This window comes from Myotis nattereri, assembly GCF_964212035.1.
Source record: "Myotis nattereri genome assembly, chromosome: 11".
In the NCBI taxonomy this organism is placed as follows: domain Eukaryota; kingdom Metazoa; phylum Chordata; class Mammalia; order Chiroptera; family Vespertilionidae; genus Myotis; species Myotis nattereri.
Window position 1 is genome coordinate 28,916,735 of NC_138086.1, and position 22,289 is coordinate 28,939,023.

General features: G+C 39.2%; 1 protein-coding gene across 2 annotated transcripts in view; it reads left to right on the top strand.

Moving 5' to 3' along the window:
• Positions 1-22,289, top strand: part of TRIM24 (tripartite motif containing 24) — a 116,022-nt gene that overhangs the window by 23,395 nt on the left and 70,338 nt on the right. For both annotated transcript variants that reach the window (XM_081102315.1, XM_081102316.1), the window contains exon 2: positions 14,130-14,248. In XM_081102315.1, the coding sequence (XP_080958441.1) occupies positions 14,130-14,248 (119 nt within the window). The remainder of the gene's footprint in view (positions 1-14,129; positions 14,249-22,289) is intronic.

Below are 22,289 nucleotides of genomic sequence, written 5' to 3' on the forward strand. Positions count from 1 at the left end.
GCGATTCTGAGTGCCACCAAATATGAAGCTTCAACGGCTGCTATGTTTTGTTTGTGGTACTTGCCACCAGTGTCAAGTCTGGCTTTCTTGAGTCCATCAGCTTTGCTTCTAAAATAGTTGGTATCCTTGCCAGCAAAGCTCGGATGCTTGCTATCAAAATGGCGTTTTAGTTTGTTTGGCTTCATAGATTCGGCTGATAGAACTTCACAACAAATAACACATTGTGGTTTCTCAATTCCTGCTGTAATTATTGAGGTAAAACCATACTGTAAAAAATCCTCACTATATTTTCTTTACTTAACATTCTTCTCTACATGATCCATTGTCATGGGATGGCTTGCTAGTGAAAATAGTATATAACAATAGCTTTAATAATACAAAAGATGACACATGGCATAGTTCAGTCAATACAGTTCATTAAAGTTTCCTATGATTTACCATTCTCTGTGTTGTTGTTTTTTACATACCTGTTACTATCACAAGGGGGCAATATTCACATCAACCACAGCTGAATATAAAAAGACCAATCAGCATCCAGATTAAGTTCCCATGGTACAGATTTTTTTTTTTTTGCAGTAGTTGATGATTTTATAGTACATGATTTTACATTTACCCAGTAATTATAATTCATGAAGTGTCATTTTACCTCCAATACTGCTGCTTTCAACATAGTAGCTGGTTTCAACATAGCAGCTGCTTTCTACACAGTAGCTGCTTTCTACACATGTGTGACTGGTCCGTATAAGTACATTATGGCGCCAACCCTGTCACATACACCTGTCTTTGTACGGGGTATATGTGATGGGGTTGGCACGATGATGTCATCACGCCAGGTACTCGTATGTGGGCGTATCTGCATGTGGGCGGACCCACCTGGAGACGGATAGAGGAGCAGTGTCTCGGTTCCTGAGACCATCGAAAATATGTGTTTTCCGATGGTCTTAGGCGACCCCTGTGAAAGTGTTGTTTGACCCCCAAAGGGGCCGTGACCCACAGATTGAGAACTGCTGCCCTAGGAGATGTATCTGTAAATATATTTCTACAGAGATGTCTGAGATTTTGCTGCCTATGGTTTTTTCTAAGATTTTTATGGTTTCATTTCACTACTTACATTTAAGTCTTTTATCCATTTTGAGTTTATTCTTGTGTATGGTGTAAATTGTTGGTCTAGTTTCATTTTTTTGCATGTATCTGTCCAATTTCCCCAACATCGTTTATTGAATAGATTCTTGGCTCCATTGTATGTTCTTACCTTCTTTGTCAAATATTAATTGAGTGTAATGGCTTGGGTAAATAGCTGGGGTCTCTGTTCTGTTCCATTGATCTATATGCCTGTTCTTGTGCCATTACCAGGCTGTTTTGATTATGGTGGCATTGTAGAATAACTTGATATCTAGCATTGTGATCCCTCCAACTTTGTTTCTTTATCAAGATTGCTGAGGTATTCGGGGTCTTTTTTAGTGTCATATAAATTTTGTCATTTGTTTCCAGAAAGTTTTTTATTTCTCTCTTGATCTCATTGATAACCCATTCATTGTGTTTAATAACATGCTATTTATCTTCCATGTGTTTGAATGTTTTGGGGTGTTTTTACTGTAGTTGAGTTCTAATTTCATTCCACTGTGATCTGGGAAGATGCTTGATATGATTTCAATCTTCCTGAACTTGTAGAGACTGTTTTGTGTCCTCGCATGTGGTCTATCTTTGTGAATGATCCATGTGATGGCCTTCATTTTAGTCTGTTTTATCAGATATGAGTATTGCTACTCCAGCTTTTTTTTCTTTTTCATTTGCATGGAAAATTTTTTTTCCTCCATTGTCTTTCATCCTGTGTGTGTTTTTTGTTTTGAGGTGGTCTCTTGTAGACAGCATATAGTTGGGTCATGTTTCTGTATCCATTTAGCTATCCTACGCCTTTTGATTGGAGCATTTTATTTGACTGTCTATTTTGAATGATAGCCTTGCTGGATATAGTAATCTTGGTCTCAGATGCTTGCTTTTCATTACCTTGAGTATTTAATGCCATTCCCTTCTGACCTGTACAGTTTCTGATGAGAAATCAGGTGTCAGCCTCATGGGAACTCCTTTGTAGGTAATAGCTTTCTTTTTATTTGCTGCCTTTAACCAGTTAACTGCCACACGTCCAAAATGGAAATCATCCCCTCATGCCACGATATTTGGAATTTAATTAAAAAAAAATCAATTTGCAATGAATGTTATAAAAATAAATATATTACTCACAATTCATGTGTTCTTGAATATTTTCAGTTGAAAATTCTCGCAGAAAATAATTTTTTAAGTGCCATTAGATGCTTATGGCATACAAAGGATTAAGATTCTCTGTCTTTAATTTTTGGCATTTTAATTATGATGTGTCTGGGCGTGGGCCTGTTTGGGTTCTTCTTGGTTGGGGTTCTCTGTGCCTCCTGAACTTGTGTGACTTTTTCCTTTACCAGGTTAGGGAAGTTTTCTGTCATTATTTCTTCAAACATGTTCTCTATCCCTTTCTCCCTTTCTGCCTCTTTTGGCACACCTGCTATTCTAATATTGTTACGTTTCACATTGTCCCACAGTTCCCTTAGGCTGTCCTCCTGTTTTTATTTTTTTGTTTTGATTTTTGTTTTCTGATTGAGTGATATTTTCAACTCTGTCTTCTAATTCACTGATTCGATCCTCAGCTTCCCCTAATCTGCTGTTTATTCCTTCCAATGTGTTATTTGTGTTATGTCATTCTTTATGACATAAAGACCATTCTATTTTCATAGTTACTATATCTTTTTTCATGCTGTTGAGCACGTTTACCATCATTACTCTGAACTCTGTTTCAGATAAATTTCTTATCTCTGCTTCATTTATTTCTTCTTCTGGAGAATTCTCTAGTTCTTTGATTTGGAGGTTGTTTCTTTATCTTCTTATTTTGGCTATCTGTTTGGGTTTGTGACTATGTATTATGTACAGTAGGTACTCAGGTTACGTTGGAGATCCGTTCCTACGGCATGACGTAATGTGATTTTTGCCGTAAGTCGGAACCCACCTACATAAGCACCTACGTTTCTCACATGGAGCACATATGCAGCAGTAATGAAGTGAAACAGTAAAAAAATTAAAAAGATAACAATTCCTGACCTTTACTTGTGGTAAATAAATAATAAAAATCATAAAGCACATATGTACATACATTGAAATGACGGAAATTTTTTTTCTTTTCTGTAAATACTGTAAATGGGAGATGGCGACATAACCATGAAACTACGTACGTCGAGTCCGACATAACCTGAGGACTGCCTGTAGATACTTTACACCTCTCAATCTCTAGTGCAGGACAGCGTCAAAAGCTTTCTGACTAATTAGATTAGGCAAAAACTCAAAGCCTCTGGAGACTGCCTCTGCCTACAGACTGATGGGATTCTAACTTAATTGCCCCTGAGGTGTGGGGAGAGTTTTTTTCCCCCCAACAGGGTGGGGCAGTTGCTACTGTCCAGTGGCTAATTGTTATTTTAAATCTCTTAAGTGGCCTTAGGACAGGTATTTTCCAGTAGGGTGTGTCGACTGTTTTCCCCCCAGGCAAGGCAAATGTCTATGTGGGAAAGGGGTCCTCTGCTGTGTGAGGGAATAACTCAGCCCAGGGAACTTGGGGTGTCTGCCTTGTGAGCTCTATCCCCCAAGTCTCCAGTCCTGACTTCTGCTCTCACACCTCCAGTCCACTTCACCTTTCCTCTGCTGGAGCACAAGGTGGGTGGCTCCACAGGGACTTTTGTGGGTTGGCCCTTTAAGAGGATGCCTGGATTTTCAGCCTGTCACTCCCTGGCAGAGAGCACCCCACTGTTTTTCACAGCCAGATGTTATATGGGTACCCTTCTCAATTCTGGTGTTCTCTGCTGGGTGGCTCAGCTTAGGAAATAGACCCCAGAGTTCTCAGTGGCAACCCCACACAGCTTAGATATCTCTCGGGGAATTCAGTTGCTGTCTGTGTGCACCCAGCCAGGCCAGCCCTTTCCCGCCTCTGCCCCCTCCTACCAGTCTCTATGTGGTCTCCACTTTCGGCCCTCAGGTATCAGGATTCTCTCCTGTGAGTTTTCCATTGATTATTCAGGAAGTTTTTCTGTATTTTAGTTGTAATTCTAGGTTGTTCTTGGGAGCATGTCTGTATAGCATCCGCTTACTCTGCCGCCATTTTTAATCCATAAGTGACCTTTTGAAATGAGCTTTTTCTCCCCACGCAGAATGATACCTTTAAGATCCACCCAATTTGTTGCACATATCAGTTGTAGGTTCCCCTCTATTGTTGACTAATATTTCATGGTATGCATGTACCACAGTTTATTTGACCATTAAGTTATTTAAGGAGATCTGTTTTAAGTTTTGTGCTTGTTAGAGCACAGGTCCTTCTCTGCTAGGGGCTGTACCCCCATGGACACCAGGTATTAGACGGAGAAGACATGAGTAGTCATAGGTGTATAATAGAGTCTTTATTATAGATCATACGAAGCTTGCCAAATAGTGACATCAATGTTTGGGTTATAGAAAGGTACACCTGCGCATTGTGTACAGTACAATTGCTGTGTCCTTGCTAAGATTGGCCTTGAATATCCAGCGTATTCTGGACAGGGCTCCCACACTCAAATTGGCCTTGCACATCCGGCCTATTTTGATTAGGGTTCCCATAGTGCTCTTATGAATAGCACTGAATTAAGACGTTTGTGTTCAGATTTGTGAACCGAAGTTTATTCTCTGGGATGCCCAAGGAGTGACATTGCTGATTCATATGATAAATGTTAATGTTTAGTTTTTTTCAGAAAATACCAATTTGTCTTTCAGAGTGGCTCTTCCATTTTATATTCCCACTGGAAATGTTTGAAAGATCCAATTTCTCCAAATTTTTACCAGCTTTTGGTATTGTCATTTCTTTAAAAAATGTTTTCATTGATTTTTTGAGAGAGAGAGGAAGGGAGAGGGATAGAGAGATAGAAACATCAATGAGAGAGGAATGTCATCGACCTGCTATCTCCTGCATGGCCCCTACTGGGGATCGGGCCCATAACCGGCACATTGCCTTGATGGGGAAACGAACCAGCGACTTCTTGGTTCCTGGGTGAATGCTCAATCACTGAGCCACACTGGCCAGGCTGTTACTACTTTTTGTTTGAGCTGTTTTAGCTATGTACTGGTATCTCATCATGATCTTAATCTGCATTTGCCTGATAGCTAGTGATGTGGAACATCTTATGTGCTTATTTGCCATGAGTATATTATCAGTGAAATGTCTCTTCATGTCTTTTGTTCATTTTCTAATTAGGATTTTTTATTTTGAGTTTGAGAGTTCTTTATTTCTTGTAGATAATGTACCCTTTGTCAGATCTGTATTTTGCAAATATTTTCTCTTAGCATGGAACTTGTTTTTCATCCTCTTTATATGTCTTTTTCAGAGCACAAATTTTAAATTTTGATGAAATCAAATTCATGTATATTTTTCTCTTATGGACTATGTTTTTAATATGGCTAGGGACTCTTCAATAAGTTCTAGGTCCTTAAGATGTTGTCCTGTTTTCTTCTAAATGTTTAAAAAATTTTATGTTTTATATTTAAATCTGATCTACCCTGAGTTAATTTTTATATAAAATCTGAAGTTTAGGTTAAGGCTTAATTTTTTGTGAGTACCAGCACAATTTGTTGAAAGATTTTTATTCTTCCACTTAATTGTTTTCACACTTTTGTCAGAAATCAGTTGGGCTTACTTGGTGTGGATGTATTTCTGATTGCTTTATTCTGTTCCTTTTATCTATGCTGCTGTTATTCTGCCAACATCACCCTGTCTCAGTTACTATCTATATACATAAAAGGCTGATATGCTAAGTATCTGTCCGACTGGTAGCTATGGCACACACTGACCGGTAGCTATGACACGCACTGACCACCAGTGGGGCAGATGCTCAACGCAAGAGCTGCCGAGCTGCATTGACTTGGCAACAGCGTTTCTCGGGTGACACACCCTAGAACCAGAGAGGAGGGAGCATGATTCCTCACAGGGCTGCACGATTCCACCTTCGGCTGTGGGTTATGTTGTTGCTGGGGCACTGTCAGCCCCGACTCTGGTTTACTGCACACTTGCGTTTGCATTCCACACCCTGTATGACAGCAACTTTGCAGAGTGCCCTCTTGCACTCCCGGACCCTTCTGGGGATGTCAGAGAGCCGGTTTCAGCAGGATCCCCACAGGCCAGGCCGAGGGGTCCCACCTGCCTGAGGGCTCCCCACCTCACTCCACAGACACCAGGGAGGGACCAAGGGAGGTTGGCTCCAGGGTGTGTCTGGCCCATCTCACCCAGTCCGGCCCCACTGGCCACCTTCTAATTAATTTCCTTTCAGTGTGCACAAATCCATGCACCGGGTCACTAGTATCTATATGTCTTAAAATTGATTGTGATTCTTCTCACCTTTTCTTTTTCAAAATTGCTTTAGTTCTTTCAGTTCCTTTTGCTTTCCCTACATCTTGAAATAATCATGTCTATATCTACAATGAAACCTTGTTTAAGCTATAGATCATTTTTGGGGAGACTTAACATCTTTACTGCACTGAGTCTTCCAACCCATGAACACAGTATATTATCAGCATTTTTTTGTTGTTGTTAATACTCACCTGAGGATATTTTTCCATTGATTTTTTAGGGAGTGGAAGGGATGGATAAGAGACAGAGAGAGAATGAAACTTCGATGTGAGAGAGACATATCGATTGGTTGCCCCTGCATGCATGCCAGCCAGGGCTGGGGATTGAACCTGCAACTGAGGTACATGCCTTGACTGGAATTGAACCTGGGACCCTTCAGTCTGTGGGCCAACACTCTATCCACTGATCCAAACTGGCTAGGGCAAGTATATCATCAGCATTTTGTACTTGTCAGCATAAAGATACTTTTACATCTCTCTCAAAAATTAGGTGGCCCTGCTTGTGTGTGTGTGTCTATTTCGTTTCATTCATCTATGTGTCTATCCCTCCTCTTCCCTTGGTCAATGTCAGACATTCTTGATTATCGTAGCTATGTAAGTTTTGAAATTGGATAGAGTGATTTCTCTACTTTCTTCTTTTCAATATTGATTTAGTTATGCATTTGCCTTTCTATATAAGTCTTAAGGTAATGTCTAACCTTACAAAATAATGTTGCTGGGATTATATTAGGAATTGTGTTAAATTTGTAGAGTGTATTAAGGAGAATGGACATTTTTGCTACGTTTATTACGCCTATCTATGAACACCGTTGTCTCCATTTATTTAGATCTTCTTTGATTTCTTTTATTAGTATTTTGTAATTTTTAGCATATAAATCCTATACATGTTTTGTTAGTTTTGCACTTAAGTTGTTTAGAACCAACTGCCATATACTTATAGGGGTATTCAAGTTAATTTCATATTGGGTAAGTTGTGGTAGTTTGTGCTTTTTGAGGAATTGGTTCATTTCACTTACATTGTTACATTTATGTGAGTCATGTTCTTAGTATTCCCTTACTCTTTTTATGTCCTTTGGTCTGTAGTGATACTCTTTTTCATTCCTTCTTGGTCCTTTATATCTTCTCCTTTATCTTGTCAGTCTTGCTGGAAGCTTGTTAAGTTTATTGACTTATTCAAATAACCAGTTTTTTGTTTCATTGACTTTTCAGTTCCATTGATTTCTGTTCTTATATTATTTTCTGCCTCTGTGACACCTGAAACAGCGGGACAGCCTTCTCCATACTATGGACAACATGGAAGTTCAGGCTCCCTGTAGACGTCTGTTGATACATCCCTGGCTGGTAGGGTTTATGGGTGCCTATTGACTCCTTTCCATATGTTTTTCATTGACACTTTTAAGGAGTGGGCACATGGGCAGGGAAAGGAGGTTACTGGTAGGCAGTAATAAAAGTCCTGACTAATAGGCCTCCTCTGATGCCAGCACAACATAGAGGTGGAAGAGTATCTCATTACCATGCTGGAGGTGCAAGTTCAGGCTCCTGTAACCAAACTGAATGAAGGTGTGTGCCTGCCCAATGTGCAGCAGAGCCAAACACTGAACATCGAGGTTTGCAGTGGAGAAATGGGAGCTGTTTATTTGCAGGGTGCCAAGCAAAGGAAATGGGAAGCTGTCACTTTCAGTCAAGGGTTTTTAAAGACAAAGATTGAGGGTTAGGGAATCACAGGTGAAGCTGATTGGTTAACTCTTTGTCAGGGCCAGCCTGACAGGTTGAACCGGGCTGAGGCAGGAAGGTGGGAATTGAGAAAAGAAAGAAAGACAGGAGAGCGGGATTGGGAGGACTACAGATCAATCGAGGAACTGCAGTAAGTTTATTAACCACGCAATGCCTTTTATACACAAAACACTGAATAGGAGGTCTGTCAAGAGGAATGTATTCTTTGTTCCTCTTAATCTCTAAGGGAGAGACAGAGCAGAAGGACAAATTCTCGGTACAGCAAATCTCAGTAAATAGTTACAGACTTCTTGATAAGCCATGAAAGGCTATTCTCATTCTACAAAGGTTGCTCTTATTCTACTGATAACCGCCATCCAAACAAGTCTGGGAAAACTGTGTGGGTTAGGGTCCCAGCCTTGCTAGCCCCTTCAGGTGCAAGGACCGTGTCAGCTTACTCTTGTGCAAGCTTCAGTGGCTTTCTCTAGTCTGATTAATTTAGTTTCTGATGTCATCTTGTCTGGAACCTTAGAACTGTATGCAGGTAATCTAAACAGGTTGAGGAACCAAGATTCTGCAAATATCTCATGATTGTGCATCAGTGATGTAATCTTCAAAGCAGAGGACAGAAACTGAACATTTTGTGAACTTTGTTATTGTTTAAGCTGTCAATTGCTTTATACTTAACTAGCTACATTTATGTTATCTCAAGCAAAGCATACTTTTAAACATGTTTTTCTTGGAACTTGCTTTACAGCAGGCCTCTAGGATCTGACTAACATACTTTTTAAATCTTTGACTATAAACTATGTGACAACAAAAGCAATTGAAACATTTAAATAAAGTTAATCTATACCTACAACTCTAGACTTTATATAGTACCTAAACATATTTACTATTAACTGTTGGATTCACTCATATGGTCTCCAATGAGACTGCAAGGGGCTTCATTACAACCTAATGGGGATCAAAGCCTCAGCTCTCACCAGAGCTCTCTGACATGCCCAGCAGGGGATAGTTAAGGGCACCTGTTTTTGTTTGGCCAAGGTGGAAGTCTAGACTTCCCACCAGTCTCTGATAGTGGAAAGGGGGAGTGCATCTCCCCTCCCCCCTCCCACCTCCCCCCCATCAGGTGGAGTAGAGTAGTTACTGTTTAAAAGTTTTCTATTTTGTTAGGCTGCCCTTTCCCAGGTCCTTTGGATAGAGGAAGAACGCTTCTGAGTTTTTTTGTTGTTTTACACCTGTTAGTGTTTTGGGTATGATGGCTTCATCAACACCCACTTTATTATAGAAGGCTAAAAGAAAACCTAGGTTCCTTGGGTTCTGAGGCCTCTAGCTGGTCTGCCACCTTTTCTCTACCTTATACAGTCTTCAGTCTTTTTATGATTGTTTTATATAGAATGTCTAGGGTTTTAGCCATATTTATCTGGAGGAATAGGAAAAATGTGTTTATGCCATCTTTCTCTTCTGCAAAATGCATTGTTACATATTTATAGATTTTAATTATATGTGTTGGGTAGATCTCTCAGTTTGGAGCCTGTGTTTTCATTTTCTTCATAGCAATCTTTTGACTAGTTGTAGTTCTTAATTAACTTCAATGAAAAATTCTATTGAAATTCCTGTTTGGATTGTTATTAAAACTGAATTGAATCTGTAGGTATGTTTGGGGAGACTTGCCATCTTTAACATCATGGACTTTTTTTTATTACTTAGATATATTTTAAGGTTTTAAAATGTAGCTTGACATTTTTCTCCAGTGGCCTTATACATTTTTAAAAATTTATTCCTAAGTACTTAAAATACTTTTATTGTTATTGTAAAATGGATTTAAAATTTTAAAAAATGTGTTTATTGCTTGTATATACAAATAAAATTGACCTTTGGATTGTTTTATGCATTTTATTTTGCAAAACTATATCTGAGAATCTTATTACAGTCTCCTTGGTACAGATTACAGCATCAAGTTTATATTAACCCTTTGAGTGCCAACCAATATCCTTGGATCTATGCTAAAATTGCCAATTCACTTTTGCTGATTTTATAGCAGTTCAGGAAAAAAATTATGAATCGCAAATAAATGAAGTTACATATTCAAAAACTTAAGGAAACCTTTACTACATTTGTTTTCATCTTTGACATATATTGTTTGCTGATTGTATTATAAAATACTAGTAGGAAAAAAAATTTGAACAACACATATAATGTTAAAATAAAGCACTCCCAGCACTTTTGGCGAAAGACAGGAGGAGCACGATTGCGCTTCCCGTCACTCTGGGGGTTAAATATACAAACATTTAACTACAAATTTAGATTTTAACTCATACATAATTTTTATTGTCTTACCAAGCACTATAAAAAATGATTCCTTTCCCCCCTCCCTAAAGGAACATTATTTGCACTTATTAAAGGGAAATAGAATAGTATTTCCTAATTTCCCAAGGAGATTTTAAACAAAAACAAGTATGTCTGTGCTCCACTTTCACAAATCCTGATTCTATAGGTTCAGAGCGAACCAGAGCTCTCTGTTCTTTTAGTAGTCTCCCATGTACTTCTGCATATTCCTATCTGAAAACCACTGTTAAGAGAAGTTGCTAAACAAGAAAAAGAGTAGTCCATAGGGATGTTTATTTGGAGGAGTAGCTCATTTAAAATTATGGGGACTAGGTGTGGGATATGTATAGACACACACATAAAATCCATATATGTACATAAACTGAATTGTTTTGTGTTAAGTAGCAGCAGGTAATGAATTTGAAGAGCATCCTATATAATAAAAGAGAAACATGTAAATTAACCATCCCTCCGCTATGCTCACCAGCCAATCAGAGTGGGTATGCAAATTAACCTGACAAAGATTGCGGGTTAATTTGCATACACAGGTGTCAAGGGCCCCAGGAGGCAACGGCGGCGGCCATGGGCTCCCGGGACCATTGCCGGCCCCGGGAGGTGAGGCTGGCTGTGCCAAGCCACGCCTGAGGGCTCCCGGGACCATTGCTGGCCCCGGGAGGCGAGGCCGGCCGCACCTAGCCATGCCCGTCGGCTCCCGGGCCTTCGCCAGCCCCAGGAGGCAAGGCCGTAGCCAGGACCTTCGCCGGTAGAGATCAGAGTGGGAGAGCGGGTGGAGAGTGGGAGGTTTGGAGGACTTGGCAGAGCAGGAGGCTGCTGGACATAGAGCAGAGCGAGAGAGGGGGCAGCTTGGAGTGCGTGGCCTCCTCTGTCACCCCAGCTTCCTCATCACAGCTGTGGAAACTGACAGCAGGGAGGAGGAAGTCCCACCCCTACGGAATCAGCCGTTGGTCAGACAGCTCTCAGTGGCCTGACAGCCAGGACTCTCATTCATCTGCATCTCAGACCATGAGAGTAGAGAGGTGGGACTATGTCTAAAGAACAACTGTTATACAACGTAGCTCTGAAGAGCAACATGCATCTGATCTTGAAAGAAGGTGGCGCCTGGGACAGATGTATCTGAAGAGCAGCTACTGGAAAAATGTCACTCTGATGCCGAAAAACACTGGTGTCATCGACAGAAAATGTCTAAAGACCAATGTGCCTTTGAAGTTGAAAGAAGGCGGTGGCGACGACAGAATATGTCTAGAGAACAGTCATCAACAAGTACTACCAGTACTGGTAGGAACTGCCTTCTCAGCGAAAATGGGAGTATTTGAGGATGCAATCCTTGAACATAGTTGTGGTGGAATCACTGTTACATGTGAATATTGCCTATCACTAAATTTCTCTGATGAAAAACCATCCGATGGGAAATTTACTCGATGTTGTAGCAAAGGGGAAGTCTGTCCAAATGATATACATTTTCCAGATTACCCGGCATATTTAAAAAGATTAATGACAAACGAAGATTCTGACAGTAAAAATTTCATGGAAAATATTCGTTCCATAAATACATCTTTTGCTTTTGCTTCCATGGGTGCAAATATTGCATTGCCATCAGGATATGGGTCATACTGTTTTAGAATACATGGACAAGTTTATCACCGTACTGGACCTTTACATCTTTTGGATGGTGTTTCTCGGAAGTTTGTTCAACTCTATATTTTGGATACAGCTGAAGCGTCAAGTAAAAGATTAGCAATGCCAGAAAACCAGGGCTGCTCAGAAAGACTCATGATCAATATCAACCTCATACATGAAATAAATGAGTTAACAAATCATACAAGATGCTACATGAGGTAGAAAAGGAAGCCCAATCTGAAGCAGCAGCAAAAGGTAGTGCTCCCACAGAAGTAACAATGGCAATTAAATACGATCGTAACAGTGACCCAGGTAGATATAATTCTCCCTGTGTAACCGAGGTTGCTGTCATATTCAGAAACGAAGATGGAGAACCTACTTTTGAAAGGGACTTGCTCATTCATTGTAAACCAGATCCCAGTAATCCAAATGCCACTAAAATGCAACAAATCAATATCCTGTTTGCTACATAAGAATAATGACATATCCTTTTCTTTTTTCGCATGGTGAAAAGGCTAGGGAACATATATTACATTAAGACTCAGAGTTAACAGTGTAATCAACAATAATACTAGACAAAACGTAAGGACACGAGTCACACAAATGCAGTATTATGGATTTCATCTCTCTGTGCGGGACACATTCAATCCTATTTTAAATGTAGGAAAATTAACTCAACAGTTTATCGTGGATTCATATTAAAAAATGGAGGCCAATTGGATAAATTTCATCAAAGCATACCAATCTAAGTTGAGAGTTGAGAAATATAGTGGTTTGATGGATTATCTCAAATCTAGATTTGAAAATGACAATGTGTTGATTGGTAAAATGATAATACTTCCATCATCTTTTGAGGGTAGTCCCAGAAATATGCAGCAGTGATATCAGGATGCTATGGCAATTGTAACGAAGTATGGCAAGCCCGATTTATTCATAACCATGATGTGCAGCCCCAAATGGGCAGATATTGCAAACAATTTACAACGCTGGCAAAAAGTTGAAAACATACCTGACTTGGTAGCCAGAGTTTTTTGTTTGTTTGTTTGTTTGTTTTCAGAGACGGGGTCTTGCTATGTTGCCCAGGCTGGAGTGCAGTGGCTATTCACAGGTTCGATCCCACTACTGATCAGCACGGGAGCTTTGACCTGCCCCGTCTGACCTGGGCCGGTTCACCCCTCCTTAGGCAACCTGGTGGCCCCCCGCTCCCGGGAGGTCACCATATTGATGCCGAACTTAGTGCGGACACCCGATCGGCATAGCGCACTACAGCCCAGAACTCCTGGGCTCAAGCGATCCTCCAGCCTCAGTTTCCCGAGTAGCTGGGACTACAGGCGCACACCACTGCGCCCGGCAGAGTTTTTAATATTAAGCTGAATGCTCTTTTATCTGTAAATTCCATTTATTTGGCAAAGTAATAGCTAAAATTCATGTCATTGAATTTCAGAAACACAGACTGCGTCATGCTCACATATTATTGATATTAAATAGTGAGTCAAATTACATTCCTCTAATTAATTCCCTTTCAGTGTGCATGAATTTCGTGCACCGGGCCACTAGTGAACATTATAAAAGATCCTATTCCCAATTTGGATGAGATTGGTTGATTTTAGTGCTTGGTAGATTTGTATTAAAACTTAAAAATGTGAGCTCATGGATGTAGAGAACAAACTGGTGTTTGCCTGAGGAAGGGTTGGGGTGAATGAAATGGGAGAAGAATCATAAAGTATAGATTTCTAATTATAAAGTGAATGTCATGGGAATATAATGTACAGTATGGTGACTAGTTAATAATATTATGTACTGCATATTTGAAAGTAGCTAGGAGAGTGGATCTTGAATTCTTAACCACAAGAAAATAATTTTGTCACTGCATGGTGATGGATGTTAACTGAACTTATTGTGGTGATAATTTTACAATATATACAGATATCAAGTCATTATGTTGTACACCTGAAAGTAATATAATGTTATGTCAATTATACCTCAATTTTTTTCTTTTTCAGTTGGAGTCATTCGATGTCCAGTTTGTAGCCAAGAATGTGCAGAGCGACACATCATAGATAATTTTTTTGTGAAGGATACTACTGAGGTTCCCAGTAGTACAGTAGAAAAATCTAATCAGGTAAGTGTATTAAGTCTTGAATCTTGTGCCTCCTCTTTTTTTATTTTTAAATATATTTTTATTGATTCAGAGAGGGAGAGGGAGAGAGGGATAGAAACAGTGATGAAAGAGAATCATTCATTGGCTGCCTCCTGCACAGCCTCTACTGGGGAGCGTGCCCGCAACTTGGGCATGTGCCCTGATGGGGAATCGAACCATGACTTCCTGGTTTATAAGTTGACACTCAACCACTGAGCTACACCAGCCAGGCCTTTGCCTCCTCTTAATGAGGCAGCCAGAAATGTTGGAGGACTTGAAAATAAAAGGTGTCAAATATTAGAGCATTATATTTATGAAATGATGTAATATTTTAAAGGTATATATGTACATGAAGAATAATGACTAAATTCATCTGAAGGAATAAAATAGTGCCAATGTAGAAGCTCTGATGACACTTCTATCTTACCTGTCCTGGCAGAGAAAACCATTATTCTATATTTGACATTATTTCATTTCTTTGAAATTTTACTCTGTATTGACAATTAGAATTTTTATTTTAAGCCCTCCCTTTAAAATTCTTTTCTGTTTTAATTATAAGCTCTATATTGATAGGAAAATTTTCATGTCTTTGACCCAGTACAGTTTCTGCAATTTAAGAAAGTCTTTTCTACATGGTATTTCTTTGAAAGCCTCATTTGATAGCATTGCCCAAGGCATTACATTTAGAGGTCCAATGGTGTTTTTCTTTTTTCCTTACTTGCATAAACCCACATGTAGAAGATTTCTGTTGGCCTCTTATATCTAAATGTCAGGTTCCTAGTGGATGTACTCCAGCGGAGGTGAGCTATAATTCTGCAGTATGTGCTAAATTTAAATGTAGTGTATTAGTCTGTTTTTGGATCATGAATCATTGATAGTTTCTCTAGGCCAGTGGTCAGCAAACTCAGTCAACAGAGCCAAATATCAACAGTACAACAATTGAAATTTCTTTTGAGAGCCAAATTTTATAAACTTAAACTATATAGGTAGGTACATTGTTATTTACTTAATTAGGGTACTCCTAAGGCTTAGGAAGAGCCACACTCAAAGGGCCAAAGAGCCACATGTGGTTCCTGAGCCGCAGTTTGCTGACCACGGCTCTAGGCACTTTCTTCGATTTGGAACAGAAGATCTTTGAAGGAACTGAATCTGAGTATAAAAAAAATGATTGTTAACCTAAAATGTAAAAATCTAAAAAGTAATATTTTGGACTCTTCAGTAATCACACAGCTAAAGTTTCTGTACTTTCATTTTCAGTGTTTTTTCCATTGGAAGCTATAGGAACTTAGGGTTCACTTTAAATGAATATGACCACTACTAACTAAAATATCTCTTTCTGTTTAAAAAATATCCACAATTCTTCCTAATGTGAACTTTCATCAAGGTCAAAACAGGGTTGGGTGCAGAGAATAAACTTTTCTAATTGTTGTGAAATCAGCTTTAAGGAATGGAATAATCATTATGTGAGCTACAATGTAAAATAGCCCCATTGAATGTTCCCTTCAGAATACTACTGACTTTGTTTCTGTTGTCTAGAGTGCCCTATCATTTTGCTTTATATATGATAATATTTTCAGATGTATTTTGTTAGTCATATCACACATCAATTACAGTTTAGGTGAACTCTAGTAGTACATGTGAATGATCAAACCAGAAGATTAAAAAAACAAAGCAGCGTAAATAATCAACAGGGTGGAGAAATGATAAGACATGAAATTATAATAGGTGAGAATGGAAGGAATTCAAATATAAAGGACAGTTTTAAGAGGCTGTTTTATGTCTCTTTATAATCAATTGGTTTTCAGTGTTTATTTACTCTGCTTCTATTACAGAAACATAAAATAAGTTATAATCAATTAAACTAGAGATAGAGTCCAATAGACATCTTCAATGTTAAGTGGAGGTGGGAAGAGTATTAAGTTTGGTTCAACGAATAAGATGCTTGTAGGGATATTTTGGGAACAGAGACTTAGGTGATAATGTAGGATGAGTTGGGGTTAGGAAGCAGTAGGTGAGAGGTAGAGCTGAACTAGCATGGTGGTGATAAAGGAAGGAAGGGGTAAGTTATAGTCCACTCAGGACTTGATAATACCTGATTGCATGTGGAAGATGAGAGAGGCCCCACTGCCAAGATGGTGGTTCCTTTCCACAGATAAAGAGGGCAGGGAAGTAGGCAGAGGTGAAGAGAACTGGTTTTGAATGTGATAAACTTGTCTATAAGATAGAAATGTCTTCTGTGGTCACACTGGAGCTCTGAAGAGTTTATAGCTGGACATAAAGTTTGAGAAACTTTTGTGATGGATAATTTCAACCATTCCCCAAAATTGAGTTTAGCACCATGTACCCGTTAACTCAATAGTCCACAACCCTTGTTTTATGTAAAATAACCCTGACACCCCCCCCCCCCCATGAACACTAGATTATGTTGATGTTAATTTCTGGTTTTATATAATCCATAAATATTTCAGTATTTATTGATATGGAAAAAATAAATTTTTCTTTAAATATAATCACCATATTAATTTATGTGTAAAATGTATAGTAATTCCTTAATATTATCAAACATTCAGACACTGATCAAATATCTTTATTAGTTGCAATTTTTAAACAGTGGCTTGTTTATATAAGAATCCAATAAGGCCTACACAATGCATTTGGTTGATTTATCTCAAAAATATCTTTAATCTCAAATTACCCCTTTGCCTCACTGGCTTTCTTTATCCTCTCTCCTAACATATTTGTTGGATAAACTGGGTTTAGTTCAGTAGAGTTAGCCCTATTCTGAATTTTGCTGACCATTTCCATAAAGTCATTTAATGTGCTTTTCTCTCTTTTGTATTTTGTATAAACTAGAAATAAAAATGTAGAGGCTGGGTTAGATTCAGGTCCCATTGGGTGGAGGGGTGAGGGGGCGTGTAAATACTTTCATATGTCCATTTGTATTTCAGTTGGGAAGCATATGATGTTTGGTTGTCTTTCTTTTTTCTGATGTTTATGTCCATTAATGATCACTGCCAAATTCATATTTCATTAGGGCTTTGTGAAATGATTACATTTTCATTCTATCATTCCCCTTAATCTTAACACTAGAATGAAAAGAGTTTTCTTTCTCTACTCTTTGGTTAAGCAGGGAAGGTAGGTTAAACATTGATTCTTTCCCTTGCTGCTAATTTTTAAAAAATATATTTATTTTTTGATTTCATGGAGGAAGGGAGAGGATAGAGATAGAAACATCAATGATTAAATCATTGATCAGCTGCCTCCTGCACATCCACTACTGGGGATCGAGCCCACAATCTGGGTATGTGCCCTGACCTGGAATGGAACCTTGACCTCCCGGTTCATAGGTCAACACTCAACCGCTGAGCCATACTGGCTGGGCTCATTGCTAATTTTTAGAGTAGTGACTTAGTTTCTTAGCATTTCTCAGAGGTGACTCCTGAGTGGTAGGTAGGTGTTTGTGTTTATCATTATAAAGTCATGGATTATTAACATAAAATGTGTTGTAGTTATTCTTATGGGTGCTCAAATTGTGCCATTAGGCAATAGGAGCCTCACATTGATTCCTGAGTCCTCCTGACACAATCACCATAATCATTGCTGTTTCTCTTGCTTTCTCTTTTGACAAGATACTGGTCATTTTCTGTTCTAGACCTGGAACCAGCCATTTCTTCTAGGATCCTTGGTTTTTTTTAATCAGGAAAGGTATTTGGAGACCACAATATGGGTGCTAGGATGCTCAACACCATTGGGTTGATCATTTTACTATGTCTTTGAGGAGAATGATTTAATATACTTTTTACTTTTAAAAAGAGAAAGAGAAAATACCTCAGAAGTGTGTACATATAAGTCTAATTTATAATTATAGGGTTTTACCTTTTTTTCTTTTAATCCTCACCCGAGAATATGTTCTCATTGATCTTTACGGAGAGAGGAAGGGAGAGTGGGAAACATCAATTAGTTGACTCCCATATGCACCCCAGCCTCGGATCAAACCCACAACTTAGATATGTACCCTGACCAGGAATTGAACCTGAAACCTTTTGGTGTACAGGAAACTGCACCAACCAACTAAGCCACCCAGCCAGGGTGGGTTTTACTTTTTTTTATTTTATACTAGAGGCCCAGTGCACAAATTTTGTGCATGGGTGGGATCCCTAGGCCTGCCTGGCAATCAGGGCCAATTGGGGCCGGGCTGATCAGGGCCTGAAGGCCCCGGCAGGGTCAGGAGAGGAGGCGATGGTCACCTGGCGCAGAAGGAACAGATGCCGGATGCTGATGCCACCATCATCGGTGCCCTGCCTCCCGCCCCCCCTCCCCTCACCACTGCGCCACCACTGTGGTGGGTGGGCAGTGGGCTGATCAGGGCCTGCTGGCCAGGTGCAGGGATGGGGCATGGGAGGTTGGCCACTGGCCCCGAGGTGGGAGCCAGCCTTTTTGGCTCCCCTGGAAAAGGGACCACGTCTGCTGCCACCCACCCCCAGTTCAGGGCCCAGCCCCGATTGGGCAATTGGGGCCTGCTGGCCAGGGGGAGGGACCATGGGAGGGTGGCTGGCCAGGGGAGGTTGGCTATGGGAGTGCACTGACCACCAGGGGGCAGCTCCAGCCTTGAGTGTCTGGTCCCTGGTGGCCAGTACGTGTCATAGCGACCAGTCGTTCTGGTTGTTTGGTTGTGTAGATCGCTTAGGTTTTTATATATATAGATTTATCTCACTTCTACAGTACTAGAAATATTGGTCCTTAATTACATTGACATAATTATTTTCCCCAAATATATAAAAATATTAGTATATATAGTAATGTGTTCATATATATTAAAATAAATATCAATGTAATACATAAAATATCTGTATAAATAAATATTTACATTATGTATTATAGGTTATATGATAGTTTTGGTACAATCAGAAATCATTTTAATTCATTTTTAATGTTAATTATTTTGTTTTTAATTCTTTTTAAATTAAAAAAATTTTAAATTGTAGTTGACATACTAATTTCAGGTGTGCACAATAGTGACATTTATGTAACTTACAAAGTGATTACTTTATTAAGTCTCTAACCCATCTGACACCATACATAATTATTAAAATATTATTGACCACTAGAGGTCCATTGCACGAAGAGATTCGTGCAATAGGCCTTCCCTTCCTCTGGCTGCTGGCACCAGTTTTCCTCCAGCACCCAGGACCCAGGCCCTCGCTCTGGCCCGGAGCCTTCCGTCTTCGCTGCTCCAGCCCGGAGCCTTCCGTCTTTGCTCTGCCGCTTCCCACCTACATATGCAAATTAACCGCTGTCTTTCTTGGGTTAATTTGCATACTCTCCTGATTGGCTGGTGTGCGTAGCAGAGGGCCAGTCAATTTACATGTTTGTCTTTTACTAGGTATGATAGTCTCTATGCAGTACTTTACATCCTGATGCCTATTTTTATAAATGGCAATTTGTAATTCTTAATCCTTTCGTATTTTTCATCCAGTTGGCAACCATAACTTTGTTTTCTGTATCTATGGGTTTGTTTGTGTCTTATTTGTTGGTGCATTTTGTTTTTGGATATCACATATAAGTGAAATCATATGGTATTTGTCTTTGTCTGGTTTATTTCACTTAGCTTAGTACCCTCTAGGTCCATCATGTTGTCACAAATGGCAAGATTTCAGTCTTTTTTATGATATCCTCACCAATACTTGTTTATTGATTTATTGATAATACACATTCTGACAGGTGTGAGGTGATACCTCATTGTGATTTTAACTTGCATTTCCCTGATGATTAGTGATGGTGAGCATCTTTTCATATGTCTGTTTGCTATCTGTATGTCCTCTTTAGAGAAGTGTCTATTCAGGCTCTCTGCCCAGTTTTTAATTGGATTGTTTCTTTTGATGTTGAGTTATATGAGTTCCTTATGTAGTTTAGATATTAATCCCTTATCAGATGTATCATCTGTGACTATCTTCTCTCATTGATTAAGTTGTCTTTTTGTTTTGTTGATGGTTTTCTTCAATGTGCAAAAACTTCTTAGTTTGACGTAGTCCCATTTGTTTGTTTTATCTTTTAAAAATATATATATTTTTTTGATTTTTAAAGAGAGGAAGGGGGAGCATTATCCCAGTCCTTTGAGGTACTGCTTCCCGGCAATTGTTGACAGTTTGACTCAAATAAACTGACAAAAATTCTTTTTATTTACAAGTCCATTTTATTTGTTTATTTTTAATTTTGTTTTATTGCTTAAAGTATTACATATGTCCCCTTCCTCACTCCCCTTGACCTACCCCTGGCCTCCCCTACCCCCCAGTGTCTTGTGTCCATTGGTTATGCTTATATGCATGCATACAAGTCCTTCGGTTGATCTCTTACCACCCCCCGCCCCCCAACCCTCCCCGGCCTTCCCTCTTTAGTTTGACAGTCTGTTCGATGCTGTTCTGCCTCTGTATCTATTTTTGTTCATCAGTTTATAATGGTCTTTATTATCCATAAATGAGTGAGATCGTGTGTTATTTTTCTTTCATTGACTGGCTTATTTCACTTAGCATAATGCTCTCCAGTTCCATCCATGCTGTTGCAAATGGTAAGAATTCCTTCTTTTTTACAGGAGGATAGTATTCCATTGTGTAGATGTACCACAGTTTTCTGATCCATTCATCTGCTGATGGGCATTTAGGCTGTTTCCAAATCTTAGCTATGGTAACTTGTGCTGCTATGAACATATGGGTGCATATATCCTTTCTGATTGGTGTTTCTGGTTTCTTGAGGTATATTCCTAGAAGTGGGATCACTGGGTCAAATGGGAGTTCCATTTTTAACTTTTTGAGGAAACTCCATACTGTCTTCCATAGTGGCTGCACCAGTCTGTATTCCCACCAGCAGTGCACTAGTGTTCCTTTTTCTCCACATCCTCTCCTGCAATTGTTGTTTGTTGATTTGTTGATGATAGCCATTCTGACAGGTGTGAGATGGTACCTTATTGTTGTTTTGATTTGCACCTCTCGGATGATTAATGACTTTGAGCATGTTTTCATATGTCTCTTGGCTTTCTGAATGTCCTCTTTTGAAAAGTGTCTATTTAGATCCTTTGCCCATTTTTTGATTGGATTGTTTATCTTCCTTTTGTTAAGTTGTATGAGTTCGCTATAAATGTTGGAGATTAAACCCTTATCGGTGATAACATTGGCTAATATGTTCTCTCATGCAGTGGGCTTTCTTGTTTTGTTGATGGTTTCTTTGGCTGTGCAGAAGCGTTTTATTTTGATGTAGTCCCATTTGTTTATTTTCTCTTTAGTTTCCAATGCCCTAGGAGCTGTATCGGTGAAGAAATTGCTTCGGCATGTGTCTGAGATTTTGTTACCTTTGGATTCCTCTAGTATTTTTATGGTTTCCCGTCTTACATTTAAGTCCTTTATCCATTTTGAGTTTATTTTTGTGTATGGTGTAAGTTGGTGGTCTAGTTTCATTCTTTTGAATGTATCTGTCCAATTTTCCCAGCACCATTTATTGAAGAGACTCTTTTGACTCCATTGTATGTTCTTGCCTCCTTTGTCAAATATCAATTGAGCATATTGGTTCGGGTTGATTTCTGGGTTCTCTATTCTATTCCATTGATCTATATGTCTGTTCTTGTGCCAGTACCAGGCAGTTTTGAGAACAGTGGCTTTGTAATGCAGCTTGATATCTGGTATTGGGATCCCACCTACTTTGTTGTTCTTTCTCAGGATCGCTACAGCTATTCAGGGTCTTTTTTTTTTTATTACAGATGAATTTTTGGAGAGTTCGTTCTAGGTCTGTGAAATATGCCGTTGGTATTTTAATGGGGAGTGCGTTGAATTTATATATTGCTTTGGGTAGTATAGACATTTTAATAATGTTGATTCTACCAATCCATGAACATGGTATGTTCTTCCATCTGTTTATGTCTTCCTCTATCTCTTTTTTCAGTGTCCTATAGTTTTCTGAGTAGAGGTCTTTTACCTCTTAAGCTTATTCCTAGGTATCTTAATTTTTTTTTGGTGTGATGGTAAATGGGACTGCT